The following is a 20,685-nucleotide window of genomic DNA, read 5'->3' on the forward strand; positions in this document are numbered from 1 at the left end:
AAAACCCTAAATGGGTTCACAGAGTTGGACATGATTGACAATGACTGAGCAATGCAAATGACCACACAACGGCCTCTCTTTGACCATATAATAACAAGTCCTCTAGGTTAAAGATGAACTTCCAATCCATAGGAAAGTTGAACTGACTGATGCAAAATGAAGGGAATAGAACCAGGAAAACCATATATATAACTAAAATGATGTAAAAGAACAAATAAAATTGAATTTTGTAATTGTAGTGATCAAATTTGACCTTGAAAAGAAGAGAGGGGAAAACTTACTTCCCTCCACTGCTTGCAGAAGTGGGGGATTCTTGGGGGAGAACACTTCCCAAGGTATTGGATATAGTTGATGTGTTAAGTTAGTTTTGCTCAACTGTTTCTTGTTCTCTTTTATAAATTTTTCATTACAATAGATTGCTCTCTAGGAAAGAGAGAATGGAAGGATATATCTGGGATAAAGGTGATAAAAGTACTTTTCCTTCCTTATGAAGGAGCTTTTCTCTTCCATTGTCTTATATAAGTGATAACATCCTTTGGATGAAGGCAGGGACAAAAAAGGAAATTTTCCCAATTTATGTTTGGAGAAACCATGTCACTAACACTAACCCAGCCTTCGCCATGAACTGGATACCTACTGTGTCTAAAGCCCTGTGCTTTGGGCATCTGGGTAGCTCAGTAGATAGAGAGCAAAGCCTAGAGATGGGAGGTCCTGGGTTCAAGTCTGACCTCAGACACTTTCCAGCTGTTTGATCCTGAGCAAGTCACTTAACCCCCATTACCTAGCCCTTACCACTCTCCTGCCTTAGAAACAATACACAGTGTTTATTCTAAGATGAAAGGTAAGGGTTTAATTAAAAAAAAATAATAAAGCCCTGTGCCAATCCTGGTAGGGACTGATTTCTTTTTCCTCCCTCTCTGTAAAGGCCTGAATTGGGCACTCACGCAGGGTAGCGGGAACCGAAGGTTGGTTATATTCAGCCCTTTCTTCACAGGGACAGTCACTCTGTTTGGCAGTACAAGGTGTGCAGCGATGAGATCTTCAAACAGGCTGTCTGACACATCACTGGGGCAACAGAAACATTAGATGGGACAGTGATGATCATACCCAATATTACTCCAACAACACACACCCTCTGGCTCTCTGAATTAAAAAAAAATACAATCATTGGGGGTAGCTAGGTAGCTCAGTGATTTGAGAGCCAGGCCCATATATGGAAGGTCCTGGGTTCAAATCTGACCTCAGACACTTCCTAGCTGTGTGACCTTAGGCAAGTCACTTAACACCCATTGCCTAGCCCTTACCACTCTTCTGCCTTGGAACCAATAGACAGTATTTATTCTAGGATGGAAAGTAAGGGTTTTAAGAAAAAACACATGAGGGTATGTCTTTCAATTGGGGAATGGCTGATCAAATTGTGGTATCTGTTGGTGATGGAATACTATTGTGCTCAAAGGAATAACTGGAGGAATTCCATGTGAACTGGAAAGACCTCCAGGGATTGATTGATACAGAATGAAAGGAGCAGAAGCAGGAGAACCTTATACATAGAGATGGATACACTGTGGCACAATCGAATGTAATGGACTTCTCTGCTAGCAGCAATGCAATGATCTAGGACAATCCAAAGGAACTTATGAGAAAGAACACTATTCATATTCAGAGGAAGAACTGTGGGAGTAGGAACACAGAAGAAAAACAATTGCTTGAACACATGGGTTGAAGTGGATATTATTGAGGAAGTAGAGGCTAAACAATTACCCTAGTGCAACTATCAATAATATGGAAATAGGTCTTGATCAATGATACATGTAAAACCTAGTAGAATTGCATGTGGGCTATGGGGGGCTCAAGGGGGTTTGAGGGGAGGGAAAGAATATGAATCATGTAACCATGGGGAAATATTATAAATAAAATAAATAAATTAATTAAAAATAAAAATACAATCATTGTTGTCATGATTACAAAACTGATTTCAGATTATCTTGAAATTATGGATTATCCAGGCTTCCCCATGACTTCTCACCTTAATTGGGCATAGCCAGCTGCCCAAACAAAAGGGCCAGACAGAGGAAGACATTGGGGTACAAAGGGAAAGAGTATATGTTTATCCTCATGAGTATAGTTAATTAACTTTTTTCCCTTTTCTCTTTCCTCTCTCCTTTCTTTCCTTTCCATTTCTCTTCTCTTTCTTAAAAAAAAAAAAAAAAAAAGTAAAGACTGGTTCTCCCTATGTTATCTAGGCTGAGAATCTATTTGAAAGTCTATTCCACTACTGATTAGCATAGGAGATTTTTAACTGGATTCACTCTCTGCTTGGCGTGGTTTGTTCCTCCTTAGGTAACCTGGTCGTCCCTAGCTTCTGGAGGCTCATAATGCTAAACATAATTCAGATACCCACATAATTAAACTCACTGCTGCTCAGAGCTCTTTTTTAAAAAAAAAAACCCTTACTATCTGTCTTAGTATCAGTTCTAAGACAGAAGAGTGGCAAAGGCTAGGCAATTGCAGTTAAGGGACTTGCCTGTGGTCACCCAGCTAGGAAGTGTCTGAGGCCAAATTTAACTCAAGTCCTCTTGATTCCAGACCTGGTGCTCTATCTATTGTGTTACCTACTTACCCCATGTAGCTCAGAACTCTTAAGCTCAAGAGATTTGCTAACCTCAGGCTCTGGGTATATACTATCATGCATGGCATCAAGTTAATTTTCAAAGTGAACTATAAATGTTTTGAATTTTTCCACTCCGCTCCCTCAATTTCCCCTAGTATAGATAATGAACTATTTATATTCATAATGTCAGACATTAAGAATATGAAAGTTACAAAAGAGATAGTTGAAAAAAACAACTTTAAGCTAAAATAGATTTAGGAAGAAGTTCTACATGTAGCCAGATAGGTTGGAAAAATTGACTCTAACATCCCCAAGTCTCCATATGTAGTAGCCATGAGACCCCTGGGAAGCAATTTAACTTTACTGGGTGCTTCAGTCTCCTAACTTGAAAAATGGGGGAGTTGGACTCAATCACCTTCAAGGCCTCATCCAATTCTAAACATCCCTCTTTCCCCCAAAACTTGGTCTGGTTCATGCCAAGAATTGTAGAAGAATGAATAATAGAAGAATTATGGAGGTCCTTGGAGTGGTGACTACATATATGTATGAGTTCAATGAATAAATGCATGAGTACATGGAAATTTGTTTGCCTATATATGCATGCTTTCACATGTATGTGTGAACATGTCTACACAGCAGTCAAGCATCATCGTTATCCCTAGGACCGACCTAGGTTTTATTTAGAAGGCTCAGGACTTTCCTATAACCTAATTGCACCCTCAAGGCTGATGGTAATATGGCTACCGGGCATAGAATCATAAGATCAAAAACTTAGGACTGGAAGAGACCTCTGAGGCCAGTTAGTCCAACTCTTTCATTTTACAGGTGAGAGAACTGAGACCCAGAGAGGATAAATGACTTGCCTAGGGTCATTCAGGCAATGAAAATCAGGACCAGGGTTCAAACCGAGGTCTAAATCCAACATTCTCTCCACTTTACCAGGGAAAGCAGACTGAAGAATTCAGAAAAGGGATCTAACAAGTGGTTTTTTTTGGGCAAAGGAAAATGATGGTAGAGACAAGGGTGGTAATTTGAAATGGCAGAACAGAGTACCCGGACTGCTTTGTTTTCTCTTTTCCAGATCCCAACTCCCTATAGGATTCTGCTGAAATAGTATACCCCCAAATATGGTATAGCAACCTCATTCGCATCTTGCAACTCAGAGCAAATAGGGGTGGTAGTCTTCTCCGAGAGGTAGGGAGTCGCAGGGCTCCTCCTACCTGAATGATCTCTGCCGATTCTCACTGAGTCAGGAGGAGGGGATATTTCTTGCTGCATTAAAGAAGCATCTACCATCATCCCCTCTAATCCTTCCTCAGCCCAACCCCACTCCACTAAACTCCATAGAGTAGTGTGTCAGGAGGTAATGTTCTGGAAACCACAGGGCAGGATCAAATACATCAGGATAAGGAGACAGGTTTATGAGGGATGTTGACCCAGAAGAGGATGTTTGAAGAAGCAGAATGGCGTGGTAGGTCCTGTTCTATAATAGGAGTTGTATAGTAGAGTTGCTCAGACCAAGAAGAAATGATTCTGCTAGCCATGAACTGTGGTTCCGAAGATGAGCTGTCCACAACGCCCACCAGGGTAGGCTGTTCATATGGACTTAAAAAGTTAAGAGGACAGTGAGGACCACAATCCCTCTTACTCTCCTAAGGTGATTTCTAAGCCACAGCAGGGAATCAGCCCAAGCGAAGGCTTGGAATTCATGGCTAGCACTGGGTACGCAAATTCCAACCTATTCTGGTCCAACCTGTATTTCCCAGAGAGGCATGTTTATATTAAATGACTACTCAGCTTCTATAAAGCAGGGAATATTTTTATGTTTAGCTATCAAGGGAGAATCTGAGGGTAGCAGCTATTTAATTGGGATTTTCTATACCATCAGTCTCCTAGGGATGCCCTCACACCAACATCTCTTTCCCCTACTTCACTAACCCCGCTCTACGTATATACGATATACGAGCCCCCTATTAATCCTTATGTCCTTATACATGTTTGTTGTGTATAAGCTAGGGACCAAGGGCAGGGACCACATCTCCCCTTTTAGACTAAGAGACCCTTGAGGGAAGGGCCCATGCTTCCTCCTTTCTCTGTATCTCTTCATGATATCCACTCTAATACTGCTTAGCAGGTGCTCAGGACTGACTTTTGTGTGAGTATGTGGTGGGGGATGGTTAGTTGTATTTATCTCTCATGTGAAGAAAAAAGGGAACCGAGGACTGAATTTTCACTCTGACTTTTCTCAGTCTCAAAGAATCACAGAAATCAGCAGAAACAATGACCTCTAAAGATCTGATCATGCAGCCTTCTTTCAGGACTGTGCAGATGAGAGCTCTCCACCCTTATTTTTTTTCCAACCCTTTTCTTCCATCTTTGGTTCAGTACTAAGTTATCAGTGCCAAAGCAGAAGAGTGGTAAAGGCTAGGCAATTAGGATTAAGTGACTTGCCTGGGGTCACACAGCTAGGAAGTATCTGAGGCCACATTCGAACTCATGACCTCCCAACTCCAGGTCTAGCTGGCTCTCTGTACACACTGAGCCACCCAGCTGGCCCTCTCCACCCTTATTTTAAGGTCTATAACCTCAAGAGGATATAGAAATGGTAACAAGTTTAAAGACCTTCTCATCAAAGTCCTTCACTTTACGATAAGAATGTAAAACTGGGATTGGTACCCAATGCTTCATATAGTGTTTGCCATACAGTAGATGATTAACAAAATGCTCACTGACTTGAACCCAGATGTTTTGACATTATATCCTGTGCTTCCTCCCCACCCCACTATGTCATCTTGCTTCCCTGTTTGAATCCCAGAAATTTAAAAATATAGTTCATTATTTCTAAATAAACGTTTAAAGTGCCCAAAGGAAGTTTAATAAAAAAAAAAACAGTGTGGGGTAGTGGATTAAATGCTGAATGTTGAGTTAGGAAGAGCTTTGAATCCACTCTCAGACACCTCCTAGCTGTATGACTCTAGGCAAGTCACTTAAATCTCTGTTTCTGTTCCTTAACCATTAGAATGAGAGGGTAGGACTCAATGACCACGGAGGTCTCATCCAACTCTAAACTCCTCATTCTATGGTTCTCCCAATAGGAAGCTTACATTTCCTCCTACGAGAAGAGAGGAGTAGAGCTGCTCGGCTGGCTATATGGGGAGACATTGTGAGAACCACCCAGACAGCCAGTTCCCTCCAGGGGCAGGACTAGGGCAGTCGGTGTTGACTTGAGGATAAAATTCCAAGATGCTATAAAGTCAATATCTGGACTTGACCCAAAGGGGCCAGGTTTGCATATCATGCTACTACTGAAAGCTGGCACAGGGGAGAATGTGAGGTGGGGATGGTGGGGAGGGCTGGGAGAACAACTTTGCCCAACCAGGCTAAGCTATTAAGCAGTTGCAGAATTGACTTGTTTGCTTTCTCCTGGCCCATGGGCAACGTAGTTCTCTAAGACATCAACACTTACTTGATACCTGGAGCATCCAGGAGGTTCATCAGGCCGGTCCAGTTTATCTGCAGGTGCTGCAAGAGACCAGAAGAGAAACCAGTCACATCAGAGAATGAAGAGAGAAGATTATTCAATGAATGGAGGGAAATATTAAACATAAAACAAAAAAAAGCATCATGGGAAGAGGCAGAGCATCAAAGAGAACATTTTCATCTACCAAGCTAGACGCTTGGTCCTAAAGAATAGATCTTACAGGGAGCTCGTCGGAATGTTCAATGCATGTGGGGAAGAAGGGTTAGGGTCATCTTAAATACTGCCATCGCATTTGGATCCTCATGGTGCCCGATACACAGAGAACACTTTCTAGATGTGTTTTTCTTCTATTCTATCTCCACAAAGGGTGCAGAGTCTCAGCATGTGGTGGAGAATGAGTTGCTTCATCAAGGTGTGTTACATGAAGCCACTGTAGGACCAATGCCATCAGTTTTCTCCCCACTCTAAGTCTTCTCCAGTTTTTATTTCTCTTTCTTCTCCTGGCGATGGCCTGGAATAATCATTTCTTGCTCTTGTCTGGTTATTCTCTGCCTGGATGATTCTCTTCCTACAGATCTGCCCTCCTGGATAGCTCTATCTTATACAGAAAGTAGAGGCAATCAGTCTAGCTCTTGTCTGATGCTATCTTTCTACCATACATAGGAAAAGGTAGATATTAAAGGGTTAGGGATGCAAAGAATACTTTAAAAGGTATGAAGTATGGAGTGCAGTAACATGAACACAGCGAATAGAGAGGCAGGTCAAGAGATGGGGCTCCTGGATTCGAATCTGACCTCAGACACTCCTCTGTGTGATCCTGGGCAAGTCATTTAATCCCCATCACCACTCTTCTGCCTTGGAACCAATAGACCACATTGATTATTCTTTGTTTTGTTTTGTTTTAAAATTTTATTTAATTGATGAATTATGAGAATTTTCCCATGGTTACATAATTCATGTTCTTTCCCTCCCCTCCTCTCCTTCCCCTCCTGTAGCCAATGCGCAATTCTACTGGGTTTTACATGTGTCATTGATCAAGACCTATTTCTATATTATTGATATTTGCACTAGAGTCTACATCCCCAATCATATCCCTATCGACCCATGTACCACAATGATTCTAAGACAGAGGGTAAAGGTTAAAAAACACAAACATGAGGTATGGCATCCATAGCAGTATGTCCCGGGAGAGAGAGACTTAAAATATCCCTACATGCATGTAACAAGTATTGAATGGGGCATACACAAAGTGGCCCTCCTGCTTCTAGCTGACCAGATGTGTGACTCATCACTTGGGCAGATCAGAGATGATAAACTCCCTCTCTGATCCAGGCCACGTGTGACTCAGTTCTAAAGGGGCCTGGCACTGGGAGATGATGAAACAATTCCCTTATTGGCCACTGAACAAGAATTGCTGGTGATTCAGTAGATGTTTAAAAGGGAGGGACTACATTCTGTGACTATATCAACTGAGCCAATGTGAGGGGAACCCCCCCCCCACGCCCATCAAATGCAAGAGGGCAACTTTGACCTTGCCCTTATTCAGCCCCTTGTGACATTCAAAGAGTATGATTCCTAGGCCCAACCCATACATCTTCCACACCACTTTTCCTAGCCTCTGTCCTGAGTTTAATCCTTTAGTATCAGTCTTCTTCAGCACACTAATAATCTCCCTGCCCCACCTAAAGAATACAGGGGAGAGAGCCGGGATAGGGAGAGATGGGGAGGGAGAGTTAGAGAGCCAGAGACAGCTAATGAAAGAGGGGGAGGGAGAGATAAGGAGGGGGATGGAAAGGGGAGAAAAGGGCAAAAAGAAAGGGGGAAGGGAGAAAGGGAGAAATGAAGAAAGAGAGAGAGAGAGAGAGAGAGAGAGAGAGAGAGAGAGAGAGAGAGAAGGGGAGAGGGGGCAGATATAGCAGGCTTGACTTCTTTTAGTTTTATGAAGTCCTCAAAGACAAGAAACATGCCATACCTGAAGTAATGGAATCTCAGAATTGGAAAAGACCTGAGATAGTATCCTGTCCAATTCCAAAATAATAATTATAATAGCTAGATTTTACATAGCACCTACTATGTGCTAGACACTATGCTAAGTGTTTTACACATATTATCTCATTTGATACCTAATATATGAATCCTTCTACTACATCTTGGACAAATGATCATACAGTCCCTACTTGAACATTTCTAGTGATGAGGAACTTACTACTTAAGAAGGCAGTTCCCAAGGGGGATGCTTCATTTTGGACATCTCTATTATGACTTTATTCCTTATCCTGATAGCTGCTTTACTGTATTTCCTCACTATCTGTACGGGTCCTAATTCTGCCCCCTGTAGCAACAAAGAATATCATCTCTTTCATATGACATCCACCCAAAGGTCACATTCCCTTTAATTCTCTCTCTCTTCAGGCTAATTATGCACAAAAGCAGTTCAGTGGCACAGTGGATAGAGCACTAAGCTGGAGCTTCCTGGAGTCAGGAAGACTCATCTTCCTAAGTTCAAAACTGGCCTGAGGCACTTCCTAGCTATATGATCTGGGGCAAGTCATTTAACCCTGTTTGCCTCTGTCTCCTCATCTATAAAATGAGCTGGAGAAGGAAATGGCAAATCACTCCTCTGTCTTTGCTAAGGAAACCTTAAATGGGGTCATGAAGAATCAGATATGACTGAAATGCAAATTTTACCCAGCTCCTTCAAGTAATTCTTGTCTAGCGTAATTATAAGACTCTTTGTTATTTTGATTGCCCTCCTCTGGACCTACTTGAGATTGTCAAAGTCCTGCTTCCAAAGTGGTGCCCAGAATGGAGTGCTAAAGAATGGGATCTGACCAGCATAAACTTCTGGACTGCTAAGTGGTAGGAAAACTGCTGCCCCTGAGGGAAACCTACCCTTTTACCTCCTTCCTTTAAGTTGGCTGTTTGACTGTTCATAGGGTATAGATGAGAGAGGAGTCAATAACTCCATTTCTTCTGATGAGATGGAGGATCATCAGGTCTTATATCTGTCCTTCCTTTATGCTTTGCTGTGCCCCAACAGGGTCTTCTTAACCTGGGTCCTCTGTATCCTAAGGACCTCTGGGCCTTGCCATTCACTCCAATGATGCACTCAGTCCAAATGACCCTTTTCTTCTGCTTACAGCCTAACTTTCTTTTGTGTGACCTTTTCTAATTAAAGGTGAGCTCCTTAAAAATCAGAGAATGTCTTGATTTTTCTACTTGTATCCTCAGTGCTTAGCATATGTTTGGCAAAGAGTAAGAACTAGAAAAATGCTTCATTCATTCATCCACCCCATTTCCTCATTTTAGCAATGAGGAAATGGAAACCCAGATATGAATATCATTCTCCTTTTTGCATTTTCCAAGGTCTAGCACAGAGTAGGTATTTAAGAAGTGTGGTATTTTAAGGACAATAGTGATGTCCCTTTCCACTGTTCAGTTATCCATTCATACCCCACCCCATCCCCCAACCCCCAACTTACAGGCTTTTGAAGAAAAAATACAGTCACAGCTCCTACAAATGGCTTATCAACAAGGAGAGGCTCCAGGATCACACGAAGAGTGCCCTGCAACTATGATACACACAAAAAACAAATCTCTTGTAAGGATTAAGGCCTAAGCCCTAGTCCCTCACAATGTAAGGGCCATTATCAGAAAATCTCTAGCCTCTACCCATCATGCTCTGCAAACTTAGCTAGTCTTCTATCTCTTGCTCTATGAGTCTTATCCTGTCATAGTTCTTAATTCTTTCTCACTACATCCTGAGTTCCTTAAAGACTCATCTAAAACAGTTGATTCTCTAGCCCAAATACCATGCCTATGAATTTATGTGAATGCTGACACTGAGTCCCATGAAGCCATCAAGTGAAAGGAAGATGCAGAAATTTTACCAAGTCAAATCAACCCCTCTCCCATTCTGCTCCCTATTTCTGACACTCATGTCCTTCTCTGGATCCTGAGTACCCAGGATAGCAGCTTCAAACCTGAACTTGACCTAGAGTTTCAGAATCATTTCAAAACTAGCCCTTGATTTTTATCCAATTGATCCTTGAGATCGGTACATGCTTCTGCAAATTTCCTTCACTCTTTGTATTAGACTTTCACGCTTTCTCCTTCTCTTACCTTCCTTTCTAACTGATCTGCCATTTCCTCCATAATGGATTCTCCCCACTAGCTCCATAGACAGTGAGCAATTTTCCCAAGTGGATTTTTAAAAAGCAATTTTTAAAAAAATTAGGAATTTGACAGCCCTCAGCAAATGGGAACATTTTCTCATTCTCAGTTGGACTCTGAAAATCTTCTGGGTTCCAAAATGAGAATAATCCTTGAAATATAAGTTTCCTCTCTCTATGTAATAAAGCTCTCTTTCATTTGTAACTTGAGTCTTTCCTCTGCTCTTTCCTCTCTTCTTTTTACTACCTCCCCTGTCCCCCAAGAAAATACCCACCTGAATACCATTCACCCCAGCAGGCATTTTTTGTATTTCCACACTGATCTCACAGTCTCCTATATAGCTGAAAGGGAAGAGGGAAGAATATAAGGCATTAATTCTAATGGCTGGATTGTTTTGTTCTAGTTTCACCCATGGAAATCCCAGAATTCCAGGGATAGGAAAAGGACTTTGGATTAGGAATTCTAACTATTACAGCCATATGAAGTAGTCATCTAGTCTTGTGGTTGAAAATATCCTGTGGCAGAATGCTCAGTGACTCTAAATTTTTGAAAGCTTTTCCTTACATTAAATCCAAACCTCTCTCTGAGCCTTCTAACCACTGTTCCTATATCTGTCCTCTAAGATTAAGCAAAACAGTTCAATCGCTTTATAAGATAGTCTTTCAGACACCCGAGGACAGCTATGAAATCCTTCCAAGGCTTTCTTTCTTTCCTGGCCCATGTTATTAATCTTATGTTTTCTCTACTTAGAGCAACTCACCTCCTCCTCACTGGAACGTTGTACTCTGCTTCAGGTCCCTCAGTTCTGATAGGCAAATTTTTATCTCTCTCTCTTAGGGTTCTGTTCTCCATGGCATTAACCATGCCTTCTCTACTCAGACCATCACCTCCATCCCCTTCTCAGCAGTATCTTGGGTTCTACTCCTGAGTCCTTCAGCTTTGATAGATGAGCTTTTGCCTTATCTTTCTGGGGCCCAGATCTTCTCTACTCAGACCATAACCTCCACCTCCTCCCCATCAGTAACTTGGGTTCTGCCTTCAGCTCTGATAGTTGAGGTTTTTTCCTTATCTTTCTGGGGCCCAGACTTCCATGTATTAGTGTGCTGATAAATGTTTAATAACCAGCTCTCTGGAAAAAATATACTCAATATAATTTTAAGTTTAATCTGAATTTCTGACATTTTCTTCATCATTTTCTTGTCTAGAAATCAATAAAGCAATAAATTAAGGCCTAATTTGTAGCATTTGCTGATTTCTTAAGTGTAAATGCTTATGTCAAGAATTTAACAACTGGCTCTAGCACACCCCTCCTTCCATGCCACTTTCCATATCCTACCCTCTCCCTCTCCTTTTCAGTTTCTACTTATGTGTTGTCTTTCCTTATAATATAACCTCCTTGAAGGCAGGTACTATTTTGATGACTTGTATTTATATCCCCAGCCCTTAGCACAGAGTTAACAAATTCTCTCAATTTCTTTGTCTCTCCCTTTGTGCCCATTCCTTTCCCCTCACTCCCCATCCTCCTAAGCTAAATATAATGAAAAAAGCAAACACACAACTGAGCAATGACTATTGAGTAGGTTCTCTGTCTCTAAAAACTCATAGGCAACTTGTGAGAGTAAGAAAATTGGCAGGGGAGAAGGGGCTATGTGTATTTGGCCCAGTAAATGGGCTTAATTGACTTCACAAGGCCAGAAAAGGGAAGAAACCAGTCTGAGAAGGCGGCTCCTTAGACAGTAGAGTCGGCCAGTGAAATGAGGGGAAAAACCCACAATAAGAACTAGAGAGAACAAGTTGTATTTGTAAAAGACCTAAAATAAGGAAGGGGAAGGTGACGCAAGAATGCAAAACTATGCAAAAATAGTTATGATGCATATGAATTATTTATGTAATAGCACATCTCCTAATTACAAAGATACTGTATCAATATTTGTACAGGAAATCAGGGTCCACCATTCTCATAATTACATGAGAAATATGAAAAGGCGTTAGCCCATAAATAGTCAACACAAGACTACACCACTCTGCCTCAGGACCCAGATAACTCAGCACCAGTAGATACTTTACACCAGGGTTAAGGTGTTGGGCAAAACTCTCAGAAAAACCTTCAATAGAGTATACCTAAAAACAAGTGGAACATTAATTAGAGTGCGTGATTATAATGAAGATGGGTGTCTCCTGCCCATTATTAGCACAAATGAATTCCAAAGATCCCCAACACCTTAAAAATCTCCAGCAAAAAGTAATTTAAGCGGGCAGCTGGGTAGCTCAGTGGAGTGAGAGTCAGGCCTAGAGACAGGAGGTCCTAGGTTCAAACCCGGCCTCAGTCACTTCCAGCTGTGTGACCCTGGGCAAGTCACTTGACCCCCATTGCCCACCCTTACCACTCTTCCACCTATGAGAAAATACACCGAAGTACAAGGGTTTAAAAAAAAAAGTAATTTAAAATAATCAGGATGGTTGTTTTATCAAGGAGAGAAAAACCTAGATGATTAGCAGGTAATTCCGAGGGAAGTACTGAAGGGGCAGGAGCAAACTAAAAGCTGTGTGCTTGGCTTAGATGAGGTCCTTGGTGTATCAGAAGGGAACTAGCAAATAGAAAAAAAGACTCTTTCCAAATGAGAAACATAAATGGGACTTCTTTCTTCTTTTTTTTAAATTTTACCTTCCATTTTAGAATCAATACTGTGTATTGGTTCCAAGGTAGAAGAGAGGTAAGGGCTAGGCAATGCGGGTTAAGTGACTTGCCCAGGGTCACATAGGTAGGAAGTGCCTGAGGCCAGATTTGAACCTAGGATCTCCGGTCTCCAGATCTGGATCTCAATCCACTGAGCCACCCAGCTGCTTCCATAAATGGGACTTTTGAAGCTCATCTAGCCCTAAAATTCAATAACAGAATATTGGAGGGTATTATTGTTCAGCTGTTTCAGTCATGTTGGGCTCTTTGTGACCCCATTTGGAGTTTTCTTGGCAAAGATACTAGAGTGGTTTGTTTTTTCCTTCTCTGGCTCATTTGACAGATAAGGAAACTGAGGCAGACAGGATTAAATGACTTGCCCAGGATCACACAGCTAATAAGTGTTTGAGGCTGGATTTGCACTCAGAAAGAAGAGGGTTGGTTTTTTTTTTTTTTTTTTTACGTACCATTACTAGGTTTGTACCCCAAAGAGATAATAAGGAAAAATACTTGTACAGAAAGATGAGTTTTCCTGATTCTGGGCCTGGCACTCTTATCTACTGTGCCATCTGGCTTCCTATTACATAAAATAAAATTCTGTTTCTCTACATGAAAGTGCCTGCTTCCCTCCCTTCTTTCCAGTGGTAGGGGACTATGGTATGGAACACTGTTAGGCTCAGAGGATGTGGTGGTTAATTGTGCTTCATTTTTCTATTTCTTTTTAATTCATGGTTATAAGAGATGGCATGAGGATGAGGGAAGAAGAGAGAGGGATGTGGTCAGAAATGGTGGTGATGTAAAAATAAAAATACATCGATAAAAATGATTATTTTCAAATGAAGAAATATGGAAGAAAGGAAGAAACACTTCCTTTCATGCACCTAAATTGCTCTTCCTTCAATTTCCTATTCAGGGCACCAACACCCTAAACTAAAGCTCAATAGAAGCATTTGGATTGTTTACAGATGCATTTAATGCATGACCTGAATTGACTTGTCCAGGTCGATGTTTGTATATTAGAGCATAGCTTCTCTGTGCCCCTGGCTTTGCACAGTCCTACACAGTGGCACACACCCAGATGCTCAGTAAAAGGCATTTAGCGTTGACAATGATGACAGTCTAAAAACTTAACTTTCCTATGATATGTTCCTTTCTCAGATTGGGATGGGTTACTGGTGATATTAACATGGGAAAAGCTTTTTTTTTTTTTCCTGTGGCTAAAAACTCACCCTTCGATGACTCGTTTACTAGTAACTGGATGGATGGGCTGAATGAGCCTGTGACATGTTTAGATGGAGCGTGATCCTCAAAGGTAGACTTAAAAAAAATAAATAACCAAATCTTGCCTTCAGACCTAGAGTGTATACTAAATATGAGTTCCAAGGCAGAAGAATAATAAGGGCTAGGCAATTGGGGTTAAATGACTCACCCAGGGTAATATAGCTAGGAAGTATTTGAAGCTGGACCTCCTATCTTCAGGCCTGCTGCTCTATCTACTGAGCCACCTATCTTCCCCAAAGAGAGACTTCTAAAAGGAACTCTAAATCATATGATTTCCAATGATAGTCAAAAACCTCATCCTTACCTACTCTGAATTAAGACCACTTGCCAGAAATGCTCTAAAATAGTGTTTTCCAAACTTTTTTGGCCTACCACCCCCTTTCCAGAAAAAATATTACTTAGCCCCTGGAAATCAATTTTTTAAAATTTTAATAGCAATTAATAGGAAAGATAAATGCACCTGTGGCCATCACCGCCTTCCTGGATGGCTGCAGAACCCACCAGGGGGCAGTAGCGTCCACTTTGGGAATCACTGCTCTAAAAGAAGGCTGCCCTAGATGACTTCTGAAGTCTCATTGAGATCTATAATTCTATGATAGAAAATATATAAAATAAAATCTTGCTGCTTTGAAGAGTGAATTAAAGTGGCAAATGACAGGTCCAACCAATAACAATACCAGTCTTGGAGGCTACAGAGCTGGTTCAAGTCCCAACTCCAGTACTTACTAGCTGATGATCCCTAAGCTCTCTGAAGCCTGAGCCTCTCATCTCTAAAAAGAGAATAATACTTGATATACCTGCCTCACAGAGTTACTATGGAGAAAGTATTTTGCAGACCTTCAGGGACTATATAAATGGGAGTTATTATTNTTCCTTCCTTCCTTCCTTCCTTTCTTTCCTTACCTTCCATCTTAGAATCAATACTGTGTATTGGTTCTAAGGCAGAAGAGTGGTAAGGGGTAGACAATGGGAGTCAAGTGACTTGCCCAGGGTCACATGGCTAGGAAGTGTCTGAGGCTAGGTTTGAACCCAGGACTTCCCACCTCTGAGCCTGGCTCTCAATCCACTGAGCCACTTAGCTGCCCCTGAGAAGTTTCTTGAGAATGAGAACTTTTATTTTTTCCCTTTCTTTGTATATTTAGCACTTAATACAGTACCTGGCATGTAGAAGATGTTTAATGCTTGTTGACTGACAAAAGCTATGTCTTAAACAAGAAGTAGCAAGGAAAATACTTGCTCCTTGGAGAAGAAGATATAATGCCAATAGTGGCAGGGAGAATCACCTAACTTCTAATTTGTTTCCATCTTCTCCAGTAAAGAAAATGAATGTTGTCCTATGATGGACAAAAGAAAGTCCATAAAGAGGGAACTTAAGTCTAGAATGGGAAGGATAATAAAATTGTATTTGGCTCTAAGGAAATTCAAGATTCAACAAATATATGTCTTAGTGTGCTGAAGGAGCTATTTGTAATCTTTGAGATATCATGGAGAATTGGAGCAATTTAGGAGACTGAAGGTAACTAAGTTCTGTACTAATTGTTAAAAGGAGAAAAGAACTGGTGCCTCCAAACTACATACTAGTAATCTTGGCACTGATCTCTGCCAAGGATCTTAGAAGAGGAGGAGAATATGGGCTTTTAGGGGAAAAAACTGGATTGGTCACAGTGTCAACATAAGTTCACTAAAAACAATTCATATTTTTTGGGCAGGGTTAATATAGTGATTCTCTGCCAATTACCTAATAAATTACCTCATTATGGTATGGAAGTGATTCTTCATTTTCTTGAGGGGGTGGAATCCTTACCTTCTATCTTAGAATTGATATGTTTTGGTTCCAAAGAAGAATGATAAGGGTTAGGTATTTGAGATTAAGTGACTTGCCCAGGGTCACACACCTAGGACATGTCTGAGGTCAGATGTGAATCTAGGACCTCTTGACTTCAAGTTTGACACTCTGTGCCCGAGTCACCTAGCTGCCCTGATCCTTGGTTCTTGAGAAATACAAACTTGGTATATCCTACAAAATTGGAAAGGCTTCAAGGATAGCTCTGGTAGCAGACTGTATGCTGACTGTCCTAAAGACTAGCTCAGCTAAGTTTGGAGATGTTCATCACCAGAAGGCTGACAATCAGGTGATATTTTTTTTTCTGGCAGAATAACTCATAACTCTACAAAGACTAGGCAGGCTTCAGTTTTGCACTTGTGAAGCATGTACCCATATCATTAAAATCACAGATGCTTTTAGTAAATACTCACACGAATGGAATGTTATTGGTAGAATAAAGTTTGATTTCAACAAACTATTTCATAGGCTTTCATAATATTCTTTCAAGTAGATGGTAAAATATAGATTGGGTGATTGAATTAGCAGATAAATCAATAGCTGTTTGAATTCCAAAAAATATTAATGGTGTGGTGTCACCCAGAAGATCTCTAGCATAATGTCACTAGAGTCTATCTTTTGATCAGTCTTATTAAACAGTTTTTTATCAAACACTTGGATGAAAAGGGACAAGTCAGAAGACTTGGGTTCAAATCCTGTCTCTGCTACCTGTGTGACCTTGGATGAGGCATTTGACTTCTCTGGGTCTCAGTTTCTTCAACTGTAAAATCAGGTTATTGCCTCCAAGGTCCTTCCTACCTCTAAGTTAAGATTCTATAAAGATGTACAAAGAATGTTTATTAAATTTACAAAGTAGCAAAGGACATAATGGGTAACACAAACAAAATTATCTCAACAAATAGGAAGTCTGAATCAAAACTATCAACTTCAAAATTAACAAGAGATAATTGTAAAGTTCTGTGTTAAGGTTGGAAAAAATATACACACAAAATATGTATGTATATGTGTTTGTATGTATTTATTTCTCACCTAAATAGCTTTCAGAAAAAGTCTCTTCTAGTCTGTAGTTTTATATGTATATATAGAACCTCCTAGGACCTCCCAACTCCCAACTTGAATATATATACATAAATATAAATCTATAAACTAGAAGAGACATTTTCTGGAAGCTATTTGGGTGAGAAATATCTAGAGTTTTTAAAGTAATACTAACTAAATGTGCATTATTTATAGAACACATCATCTGGCCCAACAATTGGGGAATGGATGAAAAAAATATGATCTTAATGGAATATTATTGTGCTGTAAGAAATGACAAAAGGCATGGAATCAAAGAAACTAGGTGTTAACAAATAAAATTCTCTTGAGAGACTGATTTTTGGGTAAAGATATATTTACTGATATCAGGTTTATTGATTAGGCTAATATCATAACCAAGAAAGGGATCTAGGTCTCCATGGCTCTCTCAGGATCAGGTATCACCTGAGCTATATCAGGCAGCCTAATAAATAGATTTTTAGGAGCTCATTATTCAGCCCTTCCCTTGAGCGTTCTAAAACATCTTTAATTGGTGATAATTAATTAAGAGGTAATCCATCAACCTATCTACCACTCCCTATCCCCACAGGTAGACAGGTCATGTAGGCTGGGAAAAAACCCTTTTCTTCATTCAATAACCAAATTCTGTTAAAAAGGAAGTCGTTCTTTGGGATTCCCAACGACAAAGAAAATGCAAAAAGCAGCAGACTAGATGATATCTCTGACTCAGATTCCAGACACAGGAATACACAGTAATTCTCCCTATTATATAAGAATTAGTACAGTATATGAACAATTAATTCTCCCATGGGGAAGACTGGTATGAACCAATGTAGAGCAAAGTGAGCATAATTTATACAGTCTTTGTAATGTCCAAGGTAACACTTACACACATATATAATGTGTATGTATATGTGTGTATGGTAGGTATATGTGCATATACATATGTGTATAGAAATACATATATAACTAGTTCAAGGTACAGAAAGTTTGGACTGCATTATATAGAAACTGGACTGCATTATATAAACAATTAGTCCTAATCTGTGTTATAACTGAATATGATAGTGTAAAGCAGGGTTGCAGCAAAAGCTCTTGCTTTTGCAAACCAACTGTAGCAGCCCTGACAGTTGGAAAGGAATAGAATGTTGAACCAGCCAGGGTGCTGGGCTCATGGGAAAACCATTAGAGCTGGTTCTATAAATATCCCAAGAGTACCAACTGAAGGGCCTTTTGCTTCTTGGGGCTTTGGGGCTTTGCCTGATTTCCCTGGACCTCTCCCTTGACCTCTCCATTGACATCTGGCTATTCCTTGGATTTCCCCATTGGGCCCTGGGAGGAAGGGTAATTTTGGTGGGTGGAATCATGGGAATTAGCTTCTGTAGGCAGGCAGGGATAACCTAAAACCAAGCCATCACCTTATCCAATAATTTGCAGAACCTTATTACCTCATGGCAGTGATATTATTCCTGATTGAGGGAGCTGGCCTCCCTCAGTCTGACCCCTCTTCTGTGACCCTTCCTCCAGTACCAGCTTCTCCCTAACAGCAGTTAACAAACCTCAAACCCTTTTCCCTCAGCTTACCCCTGACATTAATAAACCCCTTTTGGCTTTATACAAAGAACTTCTGATGAATCATTGTACCCACTACTAGGGAAAAGGCTGAAGAAGGAAAGGAATTACTTTTTTTTATTTCTTCAGGGTTAAACCAGGCATCCATCTTGGGCAGGAAGTGGCCAGCTTTCCTCTTCCTATACGCTGGGATTTGTTCTCTGGAAGGGAGGGGCTCTTTACTCCTCCCTTCTAGGGTACTTAGCATAACAGCAGGCAGGCTGAATAAAACTTCCAGCCAGACCCCTATAATCTCTGGCTGACTGAAGTTGCTCTGTATCATAGAGATAGCCTCCCTGTCTGAAGGATCCAGCTTATTCCTCCCAGTACTCTCAAGTACCTAGCCTCTGTGATTAGCCTACTTGATTAGCCCTTCCTATATTCCCCATTCATTCCTTAACTTCCTATATTCCCCTTTATTCCCTAACATTATCATATCATATTGTCCTTTTGATTTTATAAAATATCTGGTGATCAAAGTTAGTGAACAACCTACAATCTTCTAGTCAAGACAAAATGGGGGTAGCTAGAATCATATTTATCCTGTCTAGCCTTTCACTGATTACCTGGTCTTTAATGCAAAGTGTCATAAATTTCTGGTTTGTAAAGGTCCCTAATTTTATACAACAACTTCTGGATATTTATGATTACTATAAGTGGTGGGCTCTGACCCTAGCTGAATGCATTTGCTTCATTCCGACGGCTATAGCTCTTATCTTAACAATCTGGTAATTCCTGTTGGTCTCAAAGAGGGTTTTGATTCACTTATGGCAATGGTTTGGCTCAAGCTCAACACCTTAAAAAGATACTGACTCTGGGGAAGTTATAGAAAACATCAGACTGCTCTTTCAGGTTCTAAAGCAGATAAGAGAAGGAAAGGTACTAGACAAACACACAATTCTCCAGTTGGAGATCGTGGAGTCCAAGTATTTAGGCAATAATATGACCACCACTAACAAAACACCTATGACTAATGGCACCCAACCTTTATCTGAACCATCTGCTGAATCAACAGTTACAGTTTTGCCAATAGTTGATAGAATGATCATACAACCAGGGGAAGGGGTAGTGCATGTAAAAACCTACAAGGCTTTCACCCCAAGTGACATGGAGGTGTTGAAAAGACATTTTCTAAAGTTCTTCTAACATCCTTTCAAAAGCATTAAGGAATTTAAAAGGGTCTTTACACTTTTCAATCTGAGCTTTAATGATGTGGAATTTCTTTTAGGGGAATTTTACTCTCCCTCAGAAAAGGAATAATTCCTAGCCGAACCAAGATCAAACCCCAATTTAACTGGTTGGCCATTGGCCACCAGGACTTAGATTTTACATAACATGCAAATCTTAGATACTTAATGCAGTGCAGAACTGATCTTTTGGAAGTGATGCATATACATGCTAAGAGGCCAAATTCATGGCAAAAGTTTGAAAAGATAAGGCAGGGAGAAGAAGAGCATCCCAGCAGCTTCCTCAATAGAATGACAGAGGCAGCTGAGACTATCTTAGGCCTCCGAGATACACATGCCCAAGAAACAATCGATCACATCCTTAGGCAGTTTGTGAAAGGTGCATCAATACCTGTGCAAAATTATTTCAGACAGAACTGTCCCCGGTGGGAATCATTGCCACTGGAGAATGTGAGACAGCATGCTTCCTACATACATGATTCAAAGCAAAAGGAAGCAAGGGCAGCCAGGCAATCAAACTCAGACAAGGACGAAATTATTGCAGACCTTAGAAAACAGCTCAAGCAGGCAAAGAAAGAAAAGGAATTGGAAGAAATAAAGAATTTTGCACTAATTTTGCATTACAATAGCTATGAGTTCATTTAAAGAAAAAAGGCCAGGATGGTGAGGATCTGGAGACCACATTCCACAAGAAACAACTAAAATAAGAAGGAAAGAAGGAAGGAAGGAAGGAAGGAAGGAAGGAAGGAAGGAAGGAAGGAAGGAAGGAAGGAAGGAAGGAAG

General features: G+C 40.6%; 1 protein-coding gene across 1 annotated transcript in view; it reads right to left on the reverse strand.

Annotated features, from left to right (window-relative positions):
• The window catches only part of ESYT3 (extended synaptotagmin 3), a 94,866-nt gene that overhangs the window by 39,002 nt on the left and 35,179 nt on the right, over positions 1 to 20,685 (reverse strand). The window contains exons 5-8 of the mRNA XM_044666679.1: positions 10,540 to 10,606; positions 9,575 to 9,664; positions 6,078 to 6,133; positions 945 to 1,065 (exon numbers count right to left, since the gene is read on the reverse strand). Of these exons, the coding sequence (XP_044522614.1) occupies positions 945 to 1,065; positions 6,078 to 6,133; positions 9,575 to 9,664; positions 10,540 to 10,606 (334 nt within the window). The remainder of the gene's footprint in view (positions 1 to 944; positions 1,066 to 6,077; positions 6,134 to 9,574; positions 9,665 to 10,539; positions 10,607 to 20,685) is intronic.

This window comes from Gracilinanus agilis, chromosome 3 (genome assembly GCF_016433145.1).
Source record: "Gracilinanus agilis isolate LMUSP501 chromosome 3, AgileGrace, whole genome shotgun sequence".
NCBI classification, from domain to species: domain Eukaryota; kingdom Metazoa; phylum Chordata; class Mammalia; order Didelphimorphia; family Didelphidae; genus Gracilinanus; species Gracilinanus agilis.